At 28.0% G+C, this 27,945-nt stretch overlaps 1 protein-coding gene across 1 annotated transcript; it reads left to right on the top strand.

Moving 5' to 3' along the window:
• The first annotated feature begins 39 nt into the window (after positions 1-39).
• Positions 40-26,360, top strand: LOC129968746 (cytochrome b-c1 complex subunit 2, mitochondrial-like). Its single transcript, XM_056082955.1, has 14 exons — positions 40-207; positions 3,944-4,015; positions 5,250-5,399; positions 5,488-5,552; positions 6,301-6,357; positions 7,743-7,867; positions 9,487-9,584; positions 10,259-10,412; positions 18,421-18,484; positions 19,411-19,549; positions 21,034-21,114; positions 21,793-21,866; positions 24,245-24,398; positions 26,233-26,360. The coding sequence occupies exons 1-14, from the start codon at positions 148-150 to the stop codon at positions 26,317-26,319; spliced, it is 1,380 nt and encodes a 459-aa protein (XP_055938930.1). The 5' UTR covers positions 40-147; the 3' UTR covers positions 26,320-26,360.
• Positions 26,361-27,945: the final 1,585 nt, after the last annotated feature.

Here is a 27,945-nt window from a genome sequence, read left to right as displayed (position 1 = left end):
ACAATCAAATGCAAACATTTCCCTTCTCTGTTAAGACGCAGAATCTGGCAACCGAGATACCGTTGATCGTCGTAAGCGAGATCAAACATCATATAATATTTGCATTCAATTTCCATACATAATTTATAATTAAAGATTAACTAAAAAATGAATGCTAATAGATTTCGCCAAATTTGGAGTACAAAGAAGAATTTTTTTAGCACAAACGTATGTTTGTTTATACTTTTTTGGATGATTTCAATATATTTGTTATGAAGGTCACTTATGTATCCTTTATGTTTACAATACACAGAATTCTTATGTTATCCTAAGATTATTTCGTACTGTATTTAATTTTTTGTCGCAACATTTCAAATTATTATAGTATTTGGAAAGTTACTTATAACTTCCTACATTTAATTGTTTCGCCCTTGATAGTCTAGCAAATTAGGATGCAAGATCTAGATTTTGTGTACGTTTCTTCTGTTGAAACTGCTCTGTGTGTAAAAATTGCAATAGCGATTTTTCTTTTCTAAATTTATCTACAATTATTAGAATATTTTGTGTTCTTTATTGTTAAAGCCATTTTCGTTGAATTCTTAGTGAATTTTCAATATTTCAATGGATTTTGTTCTCGAATATTTGTTGATCTTCAAGTATAGAGCTTGTTTTCCCACTTCTATGAATATTGCCTTTTCGGATTAATTTCCAAATATATGAGTTTAGGTATTGCCACTCTTTGAAGGTTTTTTCAAGATCAGAATACTTAATACTCTGCTTTTCTTACTGAATAAATTAAACGATCCTATTATTTTTAAACTCTCTAATAAAATTTCATTATAACGTTCTTCAGTTTATTCACTTGACCTATAATATATGCTGTATTATTGTTAACTGCAAGGAATTTTATTGAACACTTAATATGTATTAATAAACATACAATAATCTAATAAAAGCAAAAAATATTTTGTTATAAATTTAGCCATAATTATTATAAATTTGTACTTGGAGGAAATGTTGCATGTAATTTGAAGGGAAAAAAAATTATGAAAAGAAATATTTTTGATAATTTTTTCATATTTAAATCTAACTTCACTTCTGAATATATTTGAAAAAAATGAAACTATTTAGTAGAAGTAAAGTTGAAATTTTCATGTTAAAGGAGTTATAATTTCAATATAAGTTTAATAAATCTCTTAATAATTATTGTTATATAACACTTACAGAGTCAGTCGTAAGAATTTATCAAATTTTCTGTTGATGTTTTATAAGAGCTCTAGGATACTTTATAGACTTAAGAAAACTGACTGTGATTTATAAACTAAATTAACCATTAATGAAGGTTTTAGATAAGTGTAAGATCTCATTCATACTAATAAATTGGGAAAAAATATAAATGTTTTCAAAAACTAAATAAAATTCAGGCTTTGGCACATGAAAACTGATTGCTTTCCAAACACGAATAATGAGTACTGATCTTTCTTACTTGATTATAAATAATCTTTAATAAAAAGAAACTAACAATATACTTAATATGTCTTGGGATAAAATTATTTAATTAACATTAATATTCATTGAAATTCTAATGTAGTATACATAAAAGCATGTTTCAGGAAGTGCTTTTAATATTCTTATAGTAAAAAAAAAACTTTTTCATAAAATATAAAATTACACATAATATTCTTCTCATTAACAATTTTTTTTGAAATTTAGACGAGAATATGAGTTCTGTTGGGTCGCTTCTATATCTTTCATAGCTTCTCTGAAAATTACAGACTCTGCTAAGAGATTTTTAAAATTTACCAAAAACTAATTTTCCTACATAAATTATTAATAATTTTTCAAGAATGATGCAAATTGGAATTAAGTATTGTGATTAGCAAAACATTAAAACCATTTATAATGTCAATAATATTTCCATTGAATACAAACAGCAATATTAAAAATAAAATTATTTCTATCCAGGAAGAATCATTTTGTATTAATAGCCATTAATGAAAAATTTACTTTTGAATTTATTTTCACAAAACTCGTTAAAATCTTTCTTATTCTTTAGTATTTGTGCAAAATTTAAAGTCTTATATTACAAATATTAATAACAAAAGTAAAAATTATTATTTGTCAAATCAGCATGTGCATGTATGTAATATTTTTAACCTGAAAAATTTGTTTTGTAATATTTAAAATATCATAGAAATCTTTCAAAAATTTTGTAGAAAGTTTATTATAATTGAAATTATTGTAATAAAGACATTTAATATCTTAAAAAATTGTAGACTGTCCAAGTGATTTTTGAAAACAGCAGAAAACTAATTTCTTTGTTTTTAAGGAATGATACTAAACATAAATGTTAGGAGTAGTGATTAAAATAGACATTTATAATTCTGAACATGAAGGTAGCTGTTTTTGATAGCAAATTTCAATCTTTATCCTCTATTAAAAGCCAATAATTATGTTTTCAATGAACCTTTATATAGTAGAAAACCTCAAAACAATTTTCGAGAAATATTTTTGAGTATCAATTAAATGAAATGAATTTTTCTAAAAATCTTTTTTCTGATCTTACAACTTAATCACATTTACTGAGCAAATCGTATATGTTATTGTCTTACTTGCAGGTTTAATACTATACATTTGCAAAGAAGGCATAAGTTTTAATTTTAAAAAGTTAATAAAATAATTGCCACAAAATCTTCATATAAATGTTCCTTATGTTTCATGTTATGCATTCATATTATTAATGAACTATGTTTGAAGAAAATCTGTTTAATAATTTGGATTTATGTTGGTGACAGGAAAACATGTTTTAGTTTTACTTATGTAGATTATGCAAAACTACTTAAATAAAAGTAGAAAGGGTACTTTTCCATTATACCAGCGCAAATCTTACCAAGCAGACTTCGGGCAACAGCACACAGTCGCCGGAAGAAATTGCACCAAGCAGACTATAGCGGCGGCGATTTTCCGTTTGGTGTTGGTTGCATCATTATTGGCAACTTTATTGCCTGCACCAGTATAATGGAAAAGTACTGAAGAAAGCATAGTTTCAGTATTCTTTCTGAAAAAAAAAGAAAAGAAAGGTGGGAAAAACTTTTAGTTAGACAATATTAAAGATTAAGTTACAAGTCTGTTATAATATTTGGTACTTTTCCATTTTGGGGGAGGTCATAAAAATGTTACAAAAAATCATCAAATGTCAGTAATCATTACAGTAAAATCAGTCATCAAACACAGTAAATCTACCATACAGTTTACGAGTTTGATTGCTTATGGCACATGGGTATAAAGACAACTTCTTCCGAGAGTGCGAGTTGGAGTTTAATTTGACAAAAGCAAGTTGTCACCAGTGGCCCCCTGAAACAGAAAAGTGCCCAATATTTTAATATTTTTTCTTTCATTAAAAAAAAGTTTTGTTTCTATCGGATGAATAAAAAAAAATTATAAATAGCTCAAGAAAATATGAGTGAAAAAGAAGAAATTTAAACAAAAAGGATTGATGGCAGTTATTGTCCTTTGTAAATTAGTTTATATCATGATCTTATTTCTTAAAATAAAACAAGTTTTTGATTGAACAAATCTTGGAATCTTAAATTTTCATTTCAAAGTTAAATGTAAAAATTAAACCATGTATTTTCTGTGATTTTAGAATGTTTGTTTCATCGATTTCTAATTTGTTTTAATTAATTTAAAGAAGAGTGTCAAAGCTCTATAGAAATTTGTATTAAATAGGAAATTATTATAAAACTATTCAAGAATTAAATAAATTCATCATAAGTTCATGATAGAGGAAGTAAACTACTGTTGTATTTTCTTCCTTTCTTTTTGCATTATTAAGAAATTAATGTTTTCTTTATCAAAACTTCTAATTCTATACATAAGAATAATTTTATTTTAAATCTAGGTTTGAATTATGCTATATGTTATGATCTATTTATTTAAGTCGTCATTTTTTCCCATTTTCCAGAAATTGAGACCTGCTCAAACTGCATCACAAGCAGAAGCTGATGTTGATATTTTATCAAAACAAGATGCTCAAGTAAGAACTACATAAATTAAATATTTTTATGTCCCAATAGAATATTTTACTAGGGACAATTTTTGTATTTGAATAATGTATTAATGTATGCTGTTGTATAAAATTTCTTATTTGAAATATCAAATTATACATTAAAAAAAGTATTTAGTTAGGCAGATAATTATGAACACATTTTAAACATAATTATTTATTTTGAATCATGAATTGGGAATTGAAATATATGAAAGTAGAATAAATGTTAATATTTTGTCATTAATATTTAAATGATAAAGTAATGAATTCCAATGAAATTGATTTATTCTCTGATATGTAATAAAGTATTGAATGTATATATTTATAAAGAATTCAGTACTTTTCAAATTTAAAATTCAACATCCATTTGCTTTTAGGAGCAAATATTTTATTGTTGGGGGAAAAAAATTGTTTTGTCTTTTTTTTTATTGCGTACTAATTACATTATTCCCCAAAGAATGCATACATTTGACTGTTTGATAACTGTTCTTCACCTAAGGGATATAGATTATTCCAGTCCAGTGCCCTTTTATTTTATACTTCTTTGATGATATAACTCTGCTTTTATTCAGTTCATGTTTGGATGCAGGTTTGTGTTTTTAAACTTGCATAGTGTGTAAATTTTATGGACAGTTCTTGAATTTTTCTATGCATATTTATATAATGAATTCAAAGTATGAGTTAATTTAAAATAGTTAGCACTGTGGAGAAGTACAACAATATATTATAATGTTGGCTTAAAATCTCTCCACTGAATTTTCATTGTCAATTCTTTTAGTATTTCTGATTTGCTAAATGAACATTTAAAAAGCACTTTGTCTTTTTGTTTTTGTTTGTTTTGTTTTGAAATTTTGTCTTTCTGTTATGTATTATATCATCCAGATGCTAACAATAATGCATTTTCAATATCCAAAAATATAGGGTTAAATGTTATACCTCGAACAACATGCAGTTTGAGATGACAAATACATAAAATTGTATCAAATAGTTCAACCTTTAGATGCATATTTAATTGTGATACATATTTGCAATATCATATGAAAATGATATCATGTGGATAATTTTTGATGAATAAATTATATTTAATATAAAGGTTCCTGTACTTTTCCTTTTACTTATTTCAAAGATTAAAAAATCCATTTAAGAAGTTGTTTATTAATTCATAAGTTAATGCAATTAATCTTAATTATTTATGAATTGAGTTTTTATTTTGCATTTCTAGGTATCCCAGATTTCATCTGGCATTACTGTAGCATCAGTAGAGAACTACAGTCCCATTACCCGAATCTCTGCTGTTGTTAAAGCAGGTTCCCGATATGAAACTCCACAGAATACTGGTATTGTTCACCTTTTAAGGCACTGTGCAGTTCTTGTAAGTATTTCAATAATAAAATATATTTTTGATATTTTGTAGAATTTTAAAATTTTAAGGCTAATATTATTATTATTATTATTTGTAGTCTACAAAGAATCATACTGCTTTTGCTTTAACCAGAAATTTGGAAATGATGGGAGCAAAACTTAAGTAAGTATTGATATTTTTATAGTTTTGAAGTCTTGTGCTCATTCTTTACTTTAAGAAAGAAGGGAGGGGACTGGAACTTCTGTTTATTTTGTTTATACTTTTGTTTGTTATTAGATCTCAGTTGAGTAAGATTGTAAAATATCTTTAAAATGGGGAGAAGGGATGATAGAGAAAATGGATAGTGTATTGCCCTTTTTCAGATAATTCAAAGATTATATCTGGCATTCTTTATGATTATCTATGAGATTACTGATTCTTACCATAATAGTAAATATGGTCCTTATACCTGTGATATAATAATACAGAGTAATATATAATGGTTGATTAATATTTTACACTAATTAATTCTATGGAAAAAAGTGAAACATTGTCCATTTGTGAAACTTTTATAGCAAATATATGTAGAAGACTTTTTTTGCGAAAGCATTTGTATTGGTGATAAGGATTAAATTGATGAGTATTGCATATTCAAATTATTTTTAATGCTTTGTATTGTCATATAACAGTGAAATAAATAAATATTATTCAAACCAGGTTAATTTTATGTTTATTTCTCACTCATTCATTAAAAAAAGTAATTTTTTTCAGTGTATGGAAATTATTGTATTTTATAGCTGTGCTTAAAAATACTTTAAATTCAGCACTTTATAGAATTATCTTATTTAAAATAGATACATGTTCTTCATATTTTTCTTATTTCCTAAAATTTTGTCCTATTACTAAGTTTATAAATTCTTTTTTTTTTAAGTGTTACTTCAACCAGAGACAATCTAATCTATAATCTGAAGTGTTCTCGGGATAATATGTAAGTATTCTTTTTAATTTAATAGCAAAAAGTTCTACTTAAGAAAAATAATTTTCATCATTTCTTTTATATGTATATTAACATAGCTTTGTATCTAATTATTTTTTAAAATAAGTATCCTATTATCACAATTTTAAAAAAGAAGTCTTGTTGTACTTCAAAATTCTATAATACAGTGTGCCTTCTGTTTATTAATTTCCAAAACCTTGATGAAATTAATCAAAATTAGTATAATGTTTTACAGGTTCAAGTACATTGTACTGCTGAAACAATAATTTGGTATTCTATTTATAGAAATTGATGAATATATATATATATTTTTTTTTTCTGCTGGTTCCTTTTTTCCTTGCATGCCTTAAATTTATTTAATTTCGTTAACCATTATTGTAATCCAAATTAATGTATATATTCTTTAGAACTTAAGCTTAGTAGTATTCTTTTCCTTTGTTTAATATCATATAAGAACTTTTAGCTATAAAATATTCTGGTTTGCTTTTTTTAAAAAGTAAGTAAAAAATAGCTATGTATGATTTTTGCAAATACTCCAAAAATCTTATAATAATGTCTTATGGAAAACACTTGACAGGAATGTTTTATATCTTAAAATACAAAGCTTACTTTTTTTTTTACCTCTATTATCATTGTCTTCAATTATAAGCTAACCTAGTTAACACTTTTAACATATTGCCTATTTTACTGTATTTCTGTCTGGAGGCAACGATTGAAATGGCTACCATTCAGTTCTATTGTGTAACATATTCATCTTTGAAAAATAATGCTATTTTACCATATACTAGCAGAGTAATATATCATGGCTTTATCTTTTTTTACATATTGTTGTTCAGAATCAGTCCTTTGTTAATTGGTTAAAAATATTTTTCCTGCATTTCCTAGATTTGAATTCTGTAAACATTTACTTATATAGAATTTAATCTTTTTTCTTCCCTATTTATTTATTAATATTTGTATGTGTTTAGATTTGTTCATATTGCTTTGTATATTGTACGAAATTGTTTGTGATTTATGAGTCTTTTTTTATCTCGTTAATTTTGTGATTTATGAGTCTTTTTTTATCTTGTTAATTTTGTGATTCAATTTGCCTGATGTATCCACTTGTATAAATTATTAATTATTCTTCATTTTTAATTATATAAAAGTTTTGCTTATATGCTTGTACTTTTCTTCTTTCTTTAGTTCTTTTTTGAATTCTTATTTCTATAAACTCTATATTATACTTAATAGCACACAGTTCTTCTTAACAGTAAATTTGGTGGAAAAGAAAAATTATAACTTATAATTTTTTTTTATTTAATTTTTCTAACAAATTTTAAAAATGTTGTATTTTGATTTGATAATCTATATTCTTTCTTTCAAAATATTTTTAGTGATGATGCTCTTGCTATTTTGGCTGATGTAGTTTCTAATCCAACATTTAAGCCATGGGAAGTTGAAGAAGCATCTCATATGCTTCCTACTGATCTCGCTCTACACCAAAGCAGACCAGAATCAGGTGAAGTATCAGAATACTGATGTTTCTTTGTGTATTTTCAATTTCAAAAAATATTTCGTATTTGTTGTCATTATTTAAGGCTACTGTAAGAAAGATAAAATAGAAAAAGAAAGAAAGGAAAATGGGAACCTTTATTATTTCTTGTAATATTGTCATAAAACTAGTAAATTACTGGGGTTTTCCTTATAATATTATCAAATTTCAAAAATGGAAAAAATTATTTTGGTACTCAACCAATTTTAATCTTTTCTGAATGAGTCCTAAATTCATTTCTAGTACCACGATGTTTTATCTGGTCCCTTTCATAACATCTGTTGCATCTGATTCAAGATAAAGTTTGTCATTTCTGTTGTCAATATCTGTAATTCACTGTTATCATTTAAACATCCCATATATGAAAAAAGAGTTGATTTTCAGGAATTGAATTTCTATTTATATATAAACTGAAATTCAATTTCTGACATCCTCCCCCTGCTTTTTTTTTATATGAAATGCTTAAAATTCGTATGAAAACTAATGCACTAATTTATTAAAATTTAAATATCTGCTTTGAAGAGTTTTTTTTTTTTTTTTTAACCTTGAAAGGTAGATTGAATTTATATTATTTTTATAATGATTAATTATATGTATAGTATATTTTTATACCTAAAATAGGTCTGAATTTTATTAGTAAAATGCTTCGTAAGTTTTAATTTAACCATTAAATTATAGAGACTGGATGGGATCTTATATATTCTATTAAAATGAAAATTTTGATGAAGTAAAAAAGTGCTATTCACCTTTTATTTTTTCTGATCATTCAAAGATAAGATTTATTTCCCTTCAGATTACTTAGGAATTACCTATTCTTGTCTTCGCTTATTGACATACCACATCGCATGTTTTAATGCAATAGTACAAAGATGTGAAATGATTGTCTGACGAATCAGATACTTCTTAAATTAACAATTCAAAAGAAGTCTTTAGAAACAATATCTGTAACTCTCTTAATCTCTTGACTATTAACATACAGATTATATCTCCCCTCGCATTTTAAAATTACTGTTATAAAAAATTGTTTTAAACTTCTCGCAATACACCCTTTTGGTACAAGAAAGATATGTACATACATTTCATAATTAGTCATCTAAATGGTTCAACCTATTTTTGAGCCAAAAGCCAATACTTACTGAAAATTATTATTTTGTATGCGAGTTATTTCTAATTTTTATTAAGTGATTAGGACTGTTTTTACTATAAATAATGATTAAATATTTAAAGCATATGAATAAATTTTCATAATAACTAGTAGTGATCAATTTTAAACATAATTTTCTTTTGTTAAATGGTTAATTTTATTTATTTATTAATGAATTAATATCCTGGTGTAAAAACAGCTAGAAAAAAATTCCAAACAATAAATTTGTTTTACTTAAATTCTCTCTAAAAAAAATGATTATTTAAAAATTTTAGTTTAGGAACTAATATTCTTCCAAGATTTTTCTATCTGAAAGGAAAATTTAATTTGCTTACATTGCTTTTCAGTGAATAATCATTTCATTTGACAATGCCAGTGCTTTGAATGAGTCTGAAAATAAAACAGTTTTTTTTCTTTTTTTTTCTTCTTTTTTTTTCTTTAGTGTTGTTTGAAGCCTTGCACAAGGCAGCTTTTAGAGGTGGTCTCGCTAATTCCCTCTACTCGGAAACTTTCATGATTGGCAAACACAATTCAGAAATGGTATGTATTTTACTAAAAACTTTTTTCATTCATTGATTACAATTATTTCACTGATTACAGTGATTTTAGTACAGACGTAATTGATTCTGGATGTTCTAATTTTTTTTATCAAAACTGGCTCCTAAATTATTCGCTGCAAATAATTCACAGATGTAATATGTCTAGCTATTAGTCATTTGCAAATCTTGTGTCTTATATGAATAATTATTTGTAATTATTAATTTTTACAAGCTACAAAATTTTATCCAAAATTTAATTACATACTGTTTTGGGTTGTTAATTTTGTTCTTCTGGTCTCTACCTAAATGTCTAAAAATTGTTAAGCAAAGAAAAATATGAAAAGCATTTCCTGAGCATGACTGAAACTTGATAGGGAATTTTGTTTCATAATTAATTGTTTTTGATACTAGAAACCCAAAGAGTAATAACTTTGCAAAATGATGTAATTTAACATTAAATCATTAAATTATAAGACTGTTATACTTTGAAATTATATGAAATATTTATTATATTTCTGTTGCAATAATATCTGATATTATATCTAATTTTAAATCCAAGGTATTGTGCCAGATTTTTAAAATATGATTAAATTTGCCTTTGAAATCTTAGTTTAAGGCTGGTTATAATTTACTAATACTTATTATTAAACATGTAATTTTTTTTTTTTTTTCCAGCTGCATAATTTTGTGCACAGTCATTTTACACCATCTAAGACTGCAGTTGTAGGACTTGGAATATCGCATGAAGATTTAGAAAAAAGTGTTGGTGGACTCGTTCACTTGCATGGTGGTTCTCCTGATAGTGATGGGGCTTCTAAATTTGCTCCAGGTAAAATTTAAATTTCAAATTTTGATATATTTATAATTTTTCTTTCAAATGTTATTAGCAATTGAAATATATGTCAAGTTCTATAATCTTACATTTAAAACAAATTAAAAATTTTCTTAATTTCTGTTATAAGTTTCATAGTATACAATATTATATATTCGTAGTATTGTAAAACTTTTTTTGTCATATTATGTGCTAAACTTTGTATTATGTCAACAACTACCATCTAATGGAAAAGTAACAATATTATTATTAATTCAAATGTTTGTGCTGAATGCTTACATTTTCTTTCCTTTATCTTTGGAAAAAGTTGGTCAAGTACAAATGTACTCTTCCTATTTAATGTAATAAGCTGTAAATTAATCTTTAAAGTTTAATTTATATAATTCATATTTTTTTAATGTTGAATTTTGAATCAAATGAACAAATTTTTGTAATCTTTCTGTAGTAAATTTAATTTTGTTGAATGTTTGACATCAGTTGCAAGTAAAATATTATTTTAATTATTGCCCTTTTGTATAAAATGTTATACAGATAATTATGTTTTGAAAAGAATTTGATTTTACCGCAAAATTCTATTAAAATATAAATTATCATAATGATTGAGATAGTTCAAACTAAAAATTATTTTTGCCAAATCATGTTTCCTTGTAATCTTTTACATGAAGATTGAATAAATCAAACTTATGTGTACATAGCATCTTTGTGAAGCAAAAACAATTTATTGTGCCTTTTTAAATTGTTTATCTTTTTACAGCCAAAAGACAGAGCAATCATGAAATTTCTTTGTTAGGGAAAAAAAAAATTCCATATGAAATTTAATAAGTTGTCCCACAACTTGATATTTATTATGTACAACTGTTATATTTAAAATAAAACCATTCAATCTTAATTAGCCACAATTTATTTTACTGCATTGAATTACTTAATATAAAGAAGTTTAAAGTTTTGTTTGGATATGTAATAACTACTGTAAATGACTTTCTTTGGTCACACAGATAACATTGATACAATGATTTATTTCACTTAAACACTGTGAAGTGTGTTAACAGCAATTGATGTTTATTTGATAGCCTATGCGTGTTCTGTACATTGATATCTAAATCTCCTGAAATTACTATGGGTTCTATTCAGTAAATCAGTAACATGTGCCTGCAGAAACAGATTACTCAATGAAATACTCTTTTAAAATATCTTAATAAAAGCATTGAAATAAAAGAATATTGTGGCCAGAAACCTACAAAAATTTAGGCATCAAAAATCTTATTCTCATTCTACTCTTTCTTAAATACACTATAAAAATTGTCCACCTATCGATAACAACTAAACTCAACTAAGTGAAATCACTTTCACTAATTCTTCTGATTTTACATTTTTCCACATTGAAAACTGTTTGACATTTTTCTTCAATTATTACACATTATTTTGGACTATACAAGAACTTATTTTGCCTTTACTCTTCTTTATTGAATTCTCTACTAATTTTTTTTTTCTCATTTTATTTACTTGTTTTTTTATTTAGTTTTTAACTTTCTTATATAAATTAATTTTATTATTTAACTTAACATAATTATTTATTATCTTTTGTTGCAAATATATTTCTACCTTCTTACTTTGTTTATGTATTTACTTTATTTCTTTTTCTTTTACTTTTTTATTTGTATCCATTTTTTATTTCTTGCACTATTTATATTTATGTACATATTTCTTATTTTGTTTATATTTGTTATTACTTAAATTTTCTGCCGTTATTACATAAATACATATGTGAATTGTCTCCCCTCTGAATGGCTCAAGCCCTGTCATTGTTTCTTGATTAAATTGCATTCAAATATGCCGTGGATTCTGTCTTTCCTCATTTTCTTGCAAGAATGAATAGACCAAGATATATATATATATATATATATATATATATATATATATATATATATATATATACTAGCTGACCCGGCAAACGTTGTTTTGCCATATAAATAATTTCCTAGTAATTTCTATAGACAAAAAATAGCTTAGTTATTGTAAGTATGTATGTATGTTAGAATGTGTATATTGTATGTATGTAAGAATGTGGTATATGCGTGAAATAAGCATGGAGCGCTGTGAACGATGAGTGAATATAAAAATAACAAAAGGCAAACATTATTTTTAAGTTATTATAATTTATTCCTTAAAATTATATATCATTAATTAAACAATTACGACAGTAACACTATTAAACAATATTAATCTCTTAATGCTATAGCGTGAACAATATTATTTGTAAGTCCATCTTTAGCTAACACAAACAAACTGGATGGTTTACCCACTCGAGAGCATGCCACGTATAATTGTCCGTGTGAAAAACATGGTGTTCTCAAATCTAATCCACAAACAGACATCGTTTGACCTTGGGATTTGTTGATAGTCATTGCAAATGCCAATCTAATCGGAAACTGAATATATTTGAATTGAATTGGCACATCTGTAGGTATAATAGGAATCCGTGGTATGAGTATATTTTCACCTCTGAACTTGCCATTTAAAATCCTGGCTTCGATCACGTTTTTCATTAATTTTTGAATGACTAATCGCGTACCGTTGCACAGCCGGGGCGGGTTCAAATTACGAAGCAAGATAATTGGAGATCCAACCTTTAATTGTAAATTATGCGGTGGCATGCCTGGCAAATCCAGTGAGTTCAAAAACTCTGTGGGAAAATTTACTGCTTCGCTGTCGTCGCAAACTGTATCAATAGATTTATATGATACCAAGTTCCCTGGCAACAATATTTGTATCTTCAGATTTAAATTGTCAACGTCTACATTTTTTGCCGCTAAAATCGCTCTTTCTGCAAGCCACTCATGATTTATGTACTGTGTGTGTACATCGGGAAATATATGTTCAATGAGAGTATCTTGCGAATCAGCGATTGTGCAGAAATCGGTCGGTAATTTTACGTATCCAGTTTCATCTATAGCAACTTTTCCATCCCCGATATCTAAGAGTTGTTTTGAAAATGTTTCAGCGGATGGATCTTGAAGCATTTGAACGCGCATATTTATTTTTAGCTGTAATTTTTCAACATTACGCCACAATGGAGATGATTTTAAGCAAGCGTTGATCTCATCAGCGTATGTTGAACGTGGAATGACTGGAAGTGTTTGTCTGAAATCACCTGAAAGGACCAACAGAGTTCCGCCAAATAGTTTGTCACTGTTTTTAATATCTTTCAATGTCCTGTTCAACGCCTCAAGTGAATGTTTGTGTGCCATAGTACATTCATCCCAAATAATAATTTTACACCGTTTCAGCACAGTGGCCATGGACGATTGTTTCTTAATGTTGCATACTGCGTCAGGGTTATTCTGAATATTTAGTGGCAGCTTAAATACTGAATGAGCTGTTCTACCTCCATCCAATAAAGTTGCTGCAATGCCCGATGATGCAACGGCCAATGCGATGCCATTATTTGATCGTATTTCAGCAAGAATTAGCGAAATAACGAATGTTTTGCCAGTTCCACCCGGTGCATCCAAAAAGAAGAACCCACCTTGTCCAGCTGAAACTGCGAGCATAATGCGATCATAAATGGTTCTTTGTTCCTCATTCATTAGTGGGACATTGCGGGCAACAATCTCTGCCATTTCTACAGTACTGTACTGCAGTTCACGATTCATTTCAGTATTCATTAAATCAGATGCAGTTCGATTTGGCGAATTCATACCGAAATTACTAAGTGGTAAGTTGGCAATGACAATGCAAAGATCCTCAATAGCAATCAATGCTTCATTGTACATTTCGTCGCTGAATGTTACGGTTAGATCGTTGCACCGTATACGATGTTGATGCAATATATCATCAGTCATTGAATCTTTGTGATTTTCCCATAATATCTGTGCTCGGGCTGGGAAACATGTAGTCAACACTATAGCGAATAGTAGACGAATTTGTATTGCTGTACAGTTCAATGCAGCTTCATCAAGCATGCATTCCCATTGGTTGTCGTCTTCCAGCAAGCCGAGTGCAAGGCATGCATCTTTATACGTTGGATATTGTTGCCCATTCACTTTACGTATATCTTGAAATGATAATGGGCCAGTAACATTAACCAACAACAGTCGAAGATAAAAGCACTCCGTGTGTCTTGGATTGACTGTAAATAATCGCCCCAAGGCGTTTGATTTAAATAAATTGAGGCATGCAGCAACTGGTGAGCCTTGCTTGCGGGGCATCCATGTTTTTGTTTGAGTCCATGTGAAATAGCGTGGTACTTGTGAATAGAGTAATGTTCGTGCAAAGGCACCAAAATCATCCGCACGATTACACAATTCAAAAAATGCAGTGAGTGTAGTTTTAGGTGGATTTATTGCACGATTAATCGCTGTCTCGTTCGTGAAAAATACGCGCTGACCGTTTTCAAGATGGATGGCTAACTGAACAACTGCTGGATCCCGTTCATGAATTGGAAAACCAAAGATACGCCAAGCAGCTTCATTGGAGCTGATGTACCGACCAATTTGGTAGAGCGTTATTTCATCGTTTTTATTCACTGGAGGAGCATTCACATTAGTATTTTCCACTCTAAACACAGCCATATCACTGCCTTTATGGACATACTTGCAAATGTATTTGATGCTCTTCACAGAACTGCAGAACTCAACATTAATATGAGCATTATATGTCTTGCTCAGCAGAGGCGAATATGGCACCACCCAACGATTGTCAATATCAATGTCTGTGTTGATGATATTTTTAATAAATGACTGTCCGCCATTTTCAGGATTTCTTCGGCGATATATTGGGTATCCGTCGACATTTGTGACCGTATCATTGGTAAAATCTTTAGGGAAATTTTTAGTACATTTTCCATCAGCCATGCAAGGCGATGAACTATTAAGAGTACCACATGGACCATGAATCATGTTTGTTGTAACAATATCAAACAGCAGTTGGTCAGTGGATGGATCTGGAATTTCCGCAGAAATGATACTATCGATTTCTTCAGGATGGATTTTGTCGATGAACCAAACCAAAATGTGTGCATGAGGTAATCCTCGCTTTTTCCACACAACCGAATACATCCAGCAACGTGTGGGACCAAATACATGTGATTTAGTAATGAAACTTATTAAAGACTTCAACTTTTGTCTGAACACACGTGCTGTAATGTCATGGCGATGTATTGCATTTTGGCCAGGCAGTAGCAAAGATGTAATCTCTGGCCATTTTGGATTACATGTGAACGTGATAAATAAACATGGTCGTCCATATTCGCGCACGAAAGTCAGAGCATCCTGTATATATTCTTGCATATGACGTGGACTGCCTACGTACGATGATGGTAAAATGACATGGTTACCAATTTCGGCGACGTCGGCGTTGTTGTTGATAGCGTCTCGCAAATGAATGTACTCTTCCGCGCGCAGCTTTTGTTGATTATATCGTAAGTATCGTAGTCGTTCGCTCTCAATCTTCGCGTACATGTCGACCATGAATTGTTGACAAAGCTCACGACATCGTAAAATGACGTTGTCCAGGCCACGTCTAATCATTAATCGGTACGCATAATAATCCTTTGAGCTAACGTTCTTGTTTGTTTCAGCTCCCGTAATATTTGTTCATAAAAATTAATTTAAATTTATTACGTTCAATAATTTAATTGTTTTGTTAAATGATTAATGATCAAATTAATAATCAATGAAGTACCTGATACGGGATCTCGTTGTTTTATGTTCATGCAATATCCGTCTTGTCCCTTCCAGAATATTAGCGGAGAGCGTCATATGAACGATGTCAGCAATGAACTGAAGATTATTATTTCTTCTACGAATCAGAATTTCTCGTGCAGCTGTACAATCGCCAACCATGATTCCAGCAACATCATCAACAACGGGTGCATTGAATCTACGAATATGCTCTCCAGCTGGTGTTTTATCAGGATTAATGACGATAGCGTGATTATCGCTTTGTAATTGGTGCATATGTGATTTGAATATTTTCAACAACTCGTTGTGCTCGTTCAAAAGAGCATCTAGCTCGCTGACGATGCGCCTGGCATAAAGTGAATCAAGGTTATTATAATCACAACGTGCATTCACGCGATTGGCAAGTGCGCTTCCGGAATCCTCGCCGCCCATAAAGTAGATTTGTAAGAATTTATGTGGTTCGTTTGGCATTGGCAGCAGTGAGCCCATTTTATGATAAACTTGGCCTCTGATTTTGAATGTAGAATTGAATTGTTGACCATTTGCATTAGTCTTTCGAACTATTTCTGTTGCTCCGAACGATGTCATTTGAAAGCATGAATTGAATCTTCGAATTGACTTCAGGAACACGTTAGAATCTGGATCCGTGCCGATAAGTAAGCCGTTCAATGGTTCAGGTGGTGTTTCAATTTCAGGTAGTTGCACTTTTCCTGACGCGCAACACATCCCAGCTGGCTCATTTTTGAATTTCAGAGCATGACAATGCGGACATTCCTTGTCCATAGCACCAATTACCACTTTTGAATGAGCAGAATATTCAATATCGGGCTCATACTGGAATGCTAGACGCAGGAATGAATCAGATATAAATGCTCGATGTACCTGTTGTCGTTGTTGGTCATTTGTTCTTCGTCTATTGACTGTGAAACGGCGTGATTGTCGTTGTTCTAATCTTCTGACTTCATTGCGTTCAGCTCGTGTATCTTCTGGCTCTTCTTGATGCAATTGCGCCATTCTGACACGTGCATCAGTATTTTGTTGCTGGATTTGTTCTTCTGTTCTTTCGGATCTGCTATTTCGCAAGTTTCGAGCTTTACTTGTACTGCGGCTCAAATCAGCCCCTTTGCGTTTTCTTGGCATTGCTCACTGTAAAAATTGAAACTATGAAAATCTTAATTGTTCAATTACATTTTTTTAATAAAATTAAATTAAAATTACATTTTTATAAGATCAACAACATTTTCGATATAAATAAAAAAAAAGTATACTTACAACACAAAATCCGTTGTTATTGGAAGCTCGTGTCACGTGTTGAGTACTTTTGAGGTTATAAAATCACTTGATTAACTAATCGGGCAAAATACACTCAAAATTGATAATTTAATTATTATTGATAAAATAGGAATGATTAAAAGTTAATATGAGAGTTACACTGAGATAGCAAAATAATAATTGTCAACGTTACTACTACACTTGATGCATAAACAATAATGATGGCCGACAACTGTGTAGGGAGTGAGAAAGAAAGGAGACCGGCTTCGTTCTCATCCCTACTCCGTGCTGTTTACTGGGTCAGAAGTGACACCTGTAGACATCTGGCGGGGATAACTAATTAAATGACGATTGATCAGTTTTCGACCGGAGAGGAAAAATGATTAAATTACTAAAATGGCTATTAAAAAATAAGGGTGGATCGTAGAAGGGGGAAAATTGAGGATTGTATGTATTTTTGTATGTTGTATCATAAAAAAATAGAAATTAAAAATTTTGTCTAAAAAATAAAAAAATAAAAATTTAGGGGTGGACTACCCCTAACATTTAGGGGGATGAAAAATAGATGTTGGCCGATTCTCATAGATACCGGATAAGCACAAAAAATTTCATCAAAATCGGTCAAGCCGTTTCGGAGGAGTATGGCAACGAAAACTGTGACACGAGAATTTTATATATTCGATAGAATTTTTCACATGGCAGTGAAATGAAGAACAAGAATATTTCTATCTAATTGAAAAAAGTTTTAGATAGCATTCTTTTCATATATACAATTAAAACTTAGTTTCTTTTAGTTACTATTTGAATTTTTGTCTTCATTTTATTGTTTACTACAAATTTCTAATCTTTTGTAATCTGTGCTAGTGTTTTGAATAACTGTACATTTCTCGTACTAATTTTTTTTAGCTATTCATTATTTTTTATTATGTATGTGACTGAACTGAAAAACAATTTTGGCTTAACTAATTTTTTTTTTAACAAGTTAATTTTTCATGTTCAGTATGACCTATATTTTGTTCATTGTTAAAAGAGGTTTTAACTGTCAATTCTAGGTGAAATTCGAATTGAAGCTGATCTACCGCTAGTTTATACAGCAGTAGTTGCTGAAGGTGCAAGGTGAGTAAAATCACATTTTCAAATTTGCAAGATGATTCTGAAATATATGATGCAAATCCAAAGGCAAATTGAAGTAAGCAGATTTTCTAATGAAGTTTGTTGTCAATAACAGCACATTGTGAGGATACAGGAACATAGTTTGAAAACAAAACAAGGGAGAAAATCTGTTACTTATTATTCCAAAATGAATTTAAAGCTGAAAAATTTTTTAAATATCAAGTTTTCTAGCATTTTTCAAATCATTTGATATCAAATTTTTCAGAATATTTGAAACTTTTATAGGTGTTTTGTTATACATAATCTTTAAGTTTCTGAGTAAAACTCATCCAGAAGCTGAATTTTAATACTTGTTTCATGATTTTTCAATAAAAAAATTTTTTTTAATACTTAAAAATCAAGCTTTTTTTTTTTTTTTTTTTTGCTGCTCTATAATTATATGTATTTTACTTGTGAAATATTTTTATATAGCCATGAAATAGATAATTTTTCTATTCATATTTTTCAATAATTCACATGTTTAGCACTCTTCTGCCACTGCTAGAAGTTTGTATATCTTCAGTTAAATGCCTATAAATGAACACATTTGGGAACATTTTTTAAAGCTGAATTTTTTAAATTGGAATTATAAAATAGCTCTTTATATATTATTATTGCCATTTTTATTTTATTTTTTATTATTATTTGATTCAATCTTGTATAATATAATATTGCATGATTTTTTTTCACCTTTATGTTTTTTAAAGTAACAGATTTTTGTGAATAAATATTGCATCCATATTTTTTTAATCGCAGAGAAATTAAAAGGCTTTGGCTGGCTTCTTATTCTTGAAGAATTAGAATATAGAATGTGTGATGTAAATGGCTTTAATTAGTTTTTTTAACTAATTAAACTGATTTTTTGATGAAAAGTTTCCATCTATTTGCAGTGCAGCAAACATGAAAGATGCATTGAGTTTTGGTGTTTTACAATGCATTCTAGGCCTTGGTAACCACATTCAGATGAGTAGTTCAAAATATTCAGCTCTTGGTGAAGCTGCTGCAAAGACCACTACTAATCCTTTCTATGTAAGTTTAGCTTCTTTTCTTTTTTATAATTTTCATGTAGTTATTATTGTTTATCCTTTTTTTCTTTTTTTTCTAAGGGCTTTATCTTCTAAATGAATATCAGGTCTGTTGATATGTTTCTAGTTAGTCGTTAATTAGATATTTTAAGCATTAACTCATACATATAATTGTATTCACCTTGCCTTATCTTAATGTAATTTTACTTTACCTTGATGTTCGTTGTGTAGTTAAATTTTTTTTTTTTTTTTTTGAAAATCCAAAATTTTCGTGATGAAAGAGAAAATAAAAGAGATGTATGGTATGAAAATTGGAATTATGTTCATATATTTTACAATTATTACTTATAAGTGGTTTTTCTATAATTGTTATTTCTGCCTTTTGTCCCTTGTGACTATTCAACATTTTGTTAATTTATATTATAAGCAATAATTAATCGGATTTGAACCTCAGGGACTTACTTAATGAAACTGATTCTACTGAAGAATTATCATATAAGTTGGTACGGGGGAGTGGATCAATGTCAGATGTGAAGAGTGAGAGATCTGTTTAGGTTACATCTTCATCGTTGGTGATCCATCTCAAAATTGTTCTCTTAGCTTCAAAAATAGGATTAAAACTTTAAAATTTTGTAAAACCTGGGTTATCTAAGCCTTTACCAATCAAGGTTGCAATTGATTGAAAGTGCTAGGAAATTGAATTGCATTTCGATATAGTCACTGAATTTTTCTTAAAAAAGAATTCAAATTATTGCCAATTTTCACAGTGTGAATGCTTGTAAAAGGTCTGTATTGGGTGATGATCTTATTATATCATGAGATTATTAAGAGAAAAATAATAAAATATTTCATAAAACTCTTCACGATAAGGAAAAATTCCAACATTTTCTTGACAAAATGGCATTTGTTGGAAAGTTTTGCATTATTCAGCATGAGCAAACATTTTTTGATAAAAGGTAGAAAATGCAAAATGAAACTGCAAAAATTGTTAACATTCGTAAATTACGAGGGCTGGGTCTTTTAACAACTTTTCTAATAGATCATTTTTTTAAAAAAACTCTTTAAATCCTTGAAAGAATTGCCCAGACAATATGTCATATTATCTTCAAATTAATTTTTGTGATTACCAATACAAAATTCAAGAAATCACGAATTTCTTGTAAGAAAATTTATGATTTAAAATTTAACTTCTATTGATAAGTTTCCAATTATTCAAGGTGATTACAGTTCCACTTAGTTTGAATAATAGAAATTATATTATAGTTGGATTTGATTTCTATAAAAATTTGCTTTTGCTGGTTCTTTTTAAAAGTAATTCTTAAAATTTAGTATTTTATAAAAACTTTATTTTGTGTTACTTAATTGATTTAAGATTAAAATATCTCAATTAGAATTTTATTATTATGTTTATGATAAAAATTTTTTTTCTTTTTTCTTGATAATTTAATATGTTTACTTTTTTTACATCAGTTCTTGTCATTCTTTTAGGTGTCTGGTTTGAATGTGAACTATTCTGACACTGGTCTATTTGGGGCCTATATTGTTGGTCAACCTCAGGACATGAAATCGGTATGCTTGAATTTAGTCTCTTTTTAAATGTGCAGGGCTTTGTAATCACAAAAAAATTATATTATATAGTTTTGATGGATGTTAGTTTTAAAATGTTTGTGTGTGTATGATAATAATTAGATGTATGAAATTCTGTGTATTCTTTATGCTTGATTCTTTGTTCTTGTAAATCCTGATGCTTGCAAAGAATAGATTGTATTTTTATTGATATATGTTTGAACACAAAAACAGCTGCTTAACATTCATTTTGAACAAAATAGTTGTGAATTCTGCATTAGTAATTCATTTGTCATTTTGCTGTTGTATATAATCATAACTTAGAGTAAAAATTTATTACTCATTTCACACAAAACTTACTAATTTCTCATTGTTTTGAATTCACTATTTTAAGATATCTACATTTAATAGAAACCATAATCTTTTGATTTGTTTGTTTTTAAAAATTTTTGAAAGGTCAAAATAATTTAGGGAATTGAAAAAAAAAAATTGAGTGAAATTACTTTTTCTAATGGTAAAGTTTTGCATAGTTATATAAAATCCTGTTTTTGGATTTGTGTATTTGTTTAATTGTAAGCAGATATTTATTATTATTATTAAATTCATTTGCCAAATTAACAATTTTTATTATTATTATTATTATTTGCTGTAATTTTTCTGTGTATTCATCTTTTTTTTTAGTTGGTAAAAGCAGTTGTTACTCAGATGAAAGAAGTAACAAAAAATATAACTGATAGTGCTGTTGAAAATGCAAAGTAAATAAATATTTTATTTGCTTCTAAAAATTTTAGACTGTGTTCCTAATAATTATCATTTAATGTATATATATATATATAATTGTTGATAGATATGCATAAAATATTAGCCGGTTATTCGATATTGCCATTAAATTTAAAACATTGGAATTTGTTCTCTTTATTCATCTCTGAATGTGACTCCTGCAATAATTTAAGAGTTTTTTGGATGATTTTTTAAAATCTTTTAATTTTCTAATGGAATTTCTCTTATTTAATTAATGTGTTTGCGAAGTTCCCCAGATATGGTTTGGAAGTAAGTTAAATACAATTTACCTATAGTTTTATGAAGAATAACAATAAATAATTGTTCTTGATATTTTGGTTCTGAAATTTTAATGCACTTATTTCACAAAAGTTTTTTTTTTTTTTTTTTTTTTTAATTCATGACTAACTTGTTGATATTTTTAATGCTGTCAGCAAAATGAATTGTTAATATAACAAACACTTCTTCTCTAACTTAACCATTTGAATACACTTTTATTTGAAATAACTTTTGTATTTGAAGTGCATTTAATCTTTTGAACATGTGAAGGCAATAGCCTTTACATAAGAATTCATTTATTTCTTATTATTCAGAATATATACTGCTTCATGATATTGAGATAACTTAAACTAATAAGAATGTTTTAAAAATGGTGACAGAAATTCAAATAAATACAGAACCTGATACATCAAATGTACACAAAGGGTTAATAAAAATTCATCTATAATTTTTTAAATCTAAAATTAGATTCTTTGCATTATATAAATGTGTTTGTGTTATCAAATAAAAGATTTTTCTTGATATAACTGTTCTGAATAGCCAAAAATTTGATGATAAAAAAAAATTTACAGAATTTAATCAAATTAAGTGCCCACTCTGTTTCTTCGAAGAGAATTTGCTTTATTGTTGCATACAGTCGATTCTTAAAAAGCATTCTATGAAGTTTAATATGAGTTTGAAATATTAGAGTATCAGTGCTTTTCTGTGTCCCTATAAAAATAATAAAATGCCAATAGGATTCTTATTACATCATCACTAAATAAGTAGAGATCAGGGGAAATGAGATCATTCTGAAAATGTTGATTATAATAAGAAACCCAGTTCTTATACTTTATCAATCTGTTCTGATTAAACAATAACTAAACAGTGGAAAATCCATTTAATTGGGGAATTGTGAACACAAGATTCTAGCTGTTAGAAATAAAAATGGTTAAATCTGAAAAACTGAGAAATGGAAGAAAAAAAAAACATTCGACTGTCTGTTTATAACTTATTTATGTTTTGAGTGATTTGCTTCTAGTTGTTTTTACTTTGAAAGAAAGATAAGAAGGCAAATTAATCGTTATTTTCGGGGTCATTATTTTTAATTAATCATTATTTTCGTTTTATTTTACTTTTAAATTTGATGGGCTTTTTTTGTATTAAATAGATTGATTTTATTAAATATCTCTCCAGATTTTGTATTCAACAAAAGTTTTAGCATATAATGTTTGACAATAAGCAAACATTGGGTCATTTTGTATGAATCTTTGATACAAAATGACCAAAGATGGATTTTGTGCTATTAAACACAGTGAAGCCTAAGCTTTTCTGACTGATACCTTGAAGTTCTTACACATGAAACAGAATGTAATTTCATGTGGGAAATGATAGTTTATAATAATCACCAATTAATTTATAAATCATGTATATATGTATATTTAAAGTGACAAGATTTATTTTTTGAAATATTTTGAATCATAGCCTAGAAAAGGGTTGTTGTATGTTAATTTATTTTAATCATAAGCTATATTGCTGTATAATGTTTCTCAACAAAATTTCAAATAATCTAGGATAGTTGTAAAATGACAAAGTCCTATATAAAACTTGAATTTCAAAAAATTCCCTTGAAAAAGTTTGTCTACAGACATTAGTTATCTAGAAGCTTTTTTTTTATTTGGGGGGGGGGCTTTAATAATTTGCATTTTGGGGCCTCATTTTCATGATCAGAGGCTTTGAAGTTTAGAGCACGATTCTGTAAATATTTGTCATGTACATAGTGTATGTTAAATTTGTCAGGATCAATATACTTCTTTTGGTGTGTGTGAGAATTTAAAATGCATGATTCAAATGTTTTTTTCATCATTTCACCAATGTTCAAAATCTCAAATTCTCTCCAAAAATAGCTCTTGTGTATTTCAGAGCAAGACATTTGTTTAATTGAATTAAATTTTTTTGGAGAATAAATTGGAGATAAGTTTGGAGAATAAGTAATAATATAAAATAAGTTCATTTCGTTAGTTCTTTTCGTTACTATTTTTTATTTTCCCCATTTATTAATCCTTTATTTAAAAAGTTTCTGTTTCTTTTACAGACACAAACTGAAAGCCAAGCTTCTTTTGGAGGCAGATACATCAGATGGTGCTATTGCTGCCATGGCCCTTGATGCTTCTATGCATGGAAAAGTAAGAGACGACAAAGAATTGGAGAGAGCCATTAATGAACTTAAGCTTGCTGATATCAAGGCAGTAAGTGCCTTTTCATTTTTAATCTCTTCATAAACTTAACATTTATATTAAAGTTTCAATTATTCCACAGAACTTAAAATTATTGATGTTTAATGAATAAAAATAGATAATAATGGAAAAAAAATGAAAGGACAATTTTTGTGTGTTTAACTTCTATTAAATTAAATATCGAGTTGTCATAAAATAACTCCCATTTGAAGTCACCTGCATCTAAAGCTAATTAACAGAATGAAACTAGATTTCATGTGCAGTTTATGAAATACAGGGGTATAAGAATTCCTTTTAAAAAGATAGAGAAAGAACAGAAAGAAAAAAAATGCACCTAAAGTCGCTTTTGCACTGTTGTATGCAAGGATATTCAGCACATTGAAAATATTCCTCTTTGGCCAGGAACACTGAATATTGATTTATAAAATTATATTTTCTATTATTAGTTTTAAATTGCATGTCTTTATGTTTTGCATTCATTTTGATCATTAGTTTTAGCTACATGATAGTTGTCTAAAAATAAAAAGAAAATGTATATAAAATGTAAAATATATTTAAAATTTTTGTATACTAAGATTTAAAAAATGCATGATATGGTAAAATTTAGAATATAAGTATAAAATTTGGAAATGCTTAATAAATATTGTTCTATTTTAAACCACAAAATTAAGAAAGATCATTTCAGTAGAATACAATTTAAGCTATAGAAGCCTCTAAGCAGAGAAAATTATTTTAACTATGTGTTTTATGTCCACCTTATATATTTCAATATAAAAATATCCTTATGAATCATTTTAACATTATTTATCTCACTTCTCTTATCTCCAAGCTTCTCTCTTTCATTATTATCCTGCTGAACTTATTTATTTGACCTTCAATTCATTTTGTTCATCAAAATCTATCTATTTATTAAGTAGAAGATGGGTTATTATCTTTTTAACAATATCTCAGATATATTATCTCAAATGTACAAATAAAAGTTGTTATGGAAAATTTCATTAGCATAGTGTTTGTGATCCACTAAGAGAAAAAATTCTATAAAAATTACAAAGTTTAAAAAAAATGTTAAAAGAAAATATTAGATATAACCACCAACTGGCTCTGAAGTGAGAATATAACTAGTCAGCATAAAAATTTTAAGCCTCGCCTAATTGATTTTTACTATTATGATTCCATAATTTTTTCATACTTATCTTTATTTGCACACTGTTAAATTTGTCAGTTTAAGCATTAAAAAAAAATCCTTTCTGGGAGAGTTGGGATTTGCCCATTTGATAATGGTATAGACTGCAGAGTTAGTGATAATTTTAACTCTGCCTGTATTACAAACATTTTAGGGCTTTTCCATTTTAGATACATTTTATTAAAATTTCTTTAACTCAAAAATTACTTAACAATTGGAATTGGTAATCTGGTCATCTTCTTCATGATCTTACGGTTTCAAAATCCAACTCCACTAATAACCTGCTATGAATATTTTGCACATTAAAGCATATATTGAAATCAGACTATCCTGGTAGTAAAGTTTCAAGAATTTGTTTTGAGGTAAAGTTTATTTGGTATTGTTTCAAAAGTGGCAAAGCTAAGCCAAAATAATTATGTTTCTTCAAAATAGGGCTCAAATATTGCTAAAACACATTAAATCTTATGATTAGTTCTCCTATTGATAATAAAAACCACAAATGATCGTTATTGATTGATTTAAAGTGTTTAGATAATTTAGAATCACTGTTGGCTGAAACAAAATATTAAATTGTGAGATTATGTTGAATGCGAGACTAATATTCAGCTATTCTTTAAATTACTGGTAGCAACCAAAACATTCATGAGCTTTTTTTTTTCTTAGATTGCTGGTAAAGTGATGAAAGCCAAACCTGCCATGGCATCCTTAGGGCGATTGCATCATACACCTCATGTTGATGAATTATTATAAACTTTTGTAGTTTAGAAGATTAAATAGATTATTTAAGACTGCATAGTAGTTGCTCCTTTTGTTGATTCCAATTTCTTGATGTGAAGCAAAAATTTTACTTAATAATAAATGAGCAGAAACAATAATAATTAGCAAAATTTATATTGTTTTTGCAAATTCCTATATTAAAAGTAGTTTATTAGACATAATAAAGCCAGTTTCTTTCATAAAAGCTTCCAAAATATTTCTTGATTGCACTTTTCAAGTGGTTTTTATATTGTATAATGATAATCTTATGATGTAAATTTTGTAATTGGCCTTTGTTTGCTTCATTAAAATTTCTTTTTTTATTTATTGATTTTGAATCATTTCATAAAAGCAAAATTTTATTTTTAGATAATATTGTATATTTACTGTTAAAATTATAAAAACTGCTAAATTAAATTATTTTTATCATTAATGAATGTTTGAAGAAATTTGGTATTCAAAATTCTATAAATAATCTTATACAGAATGTAAAATAGTTGTATCTTTTGTACTTGGACTTATATGATTAAACATATAATTTTTTGTTTCTCACTTTATTCTAAATAAAGGACTCTATTTTAGAAAGTCGCTTGCATTGATGTTTCTTAAATTACATTTCATATGCTTTTTATATGAAGTGATATGCTTTTTAACATAATTTCTTTTGCTAACATGCTGGAAGTGATAAAATGTACTTAATTATGTGGTTTCAAATTTAGCAGTAATAGTGCATTTTGAGATGTTGGAGCCAAAGAACAGGAGCATCATTGGAATGTATTGAAAGAAGCACATGAAGTAGAAATAACACAAAACAGCAATTAGTGCGAAACAAATGTTTAAAATTATTGAACAGATGAAGTATTTAATGGATATATTTAAGTATGGAAGGAAGGATATATGGAAGTATTTAATGGATATATTTAATAATCTGAGAAATGCATGTAAATTACATCATTGGTAATGATTGCATGCATCAATTCTGTTATCCCTAAATGTCCCATAACTGCAGAAATTTGTATGCAAAAACATATGAGGCATATTTGAGGGAATATACATAAAATTGAAACACAACTCCCCTCCTTTCTGTATGTTAAATTAAATTTTTAAATGAATTGTTTTCAGATTTTTCTCAAATTCTATGAAGCATAAGGAAGGTTTCAGAATAATTTACTAAATTATTTTTTAATTAATTTGTTGCATATGTGCAGTGGAAACTCTTCTGCTAATATGCATGGAAAGTATATTCTCCATAATGTAATGAATAATTTGTATGATATTGAAACTCTAACTGCTCACGAGTATACCAGTACTCACTCTTTGTGCAACATCAGCATCTTGAAGGTGGGAATCAGATATACTTCTTTCTTTGCTTGAAAAACACTATTGTTTGTTGTCTTCGATAATTTTTTTTTATTTCTTTATAATTATTGTTCTTTGATATCTTTTATATTCTTAAAATGTTTATGCGAAAGATTTTAAGATATTTTATGTTTTAGTTTGTAAATAAGAAAATTGTTCCATAATGATGTCTGTACTTTTGGCTATATTCTTTTCTAAGTGAGTTGCATCATTGTCTTCTAGTCATACTGAATCACCACATTTTCTGTAACTAAATTCATT

The sequence above is a fragment of the Argiope bruennichi genome, chromosome 5 (genome assembly GCF_947563725.1).
Source record: "Argiope bruennichi chromosome 5, qqArgBrue1.1, whole genome shotgun sequence".
In the NCBI taxonomy this organism is placed as follows: Eukaryota; Metazoa; Arthropoda; class Arachnida; order Araneae; family Araneidae; genus Argiope; species Argiope bruennichi.
The sequence above is the reverse complement of the archived record's forward strand: the minus strand, read 5'-3'. Positions and strand labels throughout refer to the sequence as shown.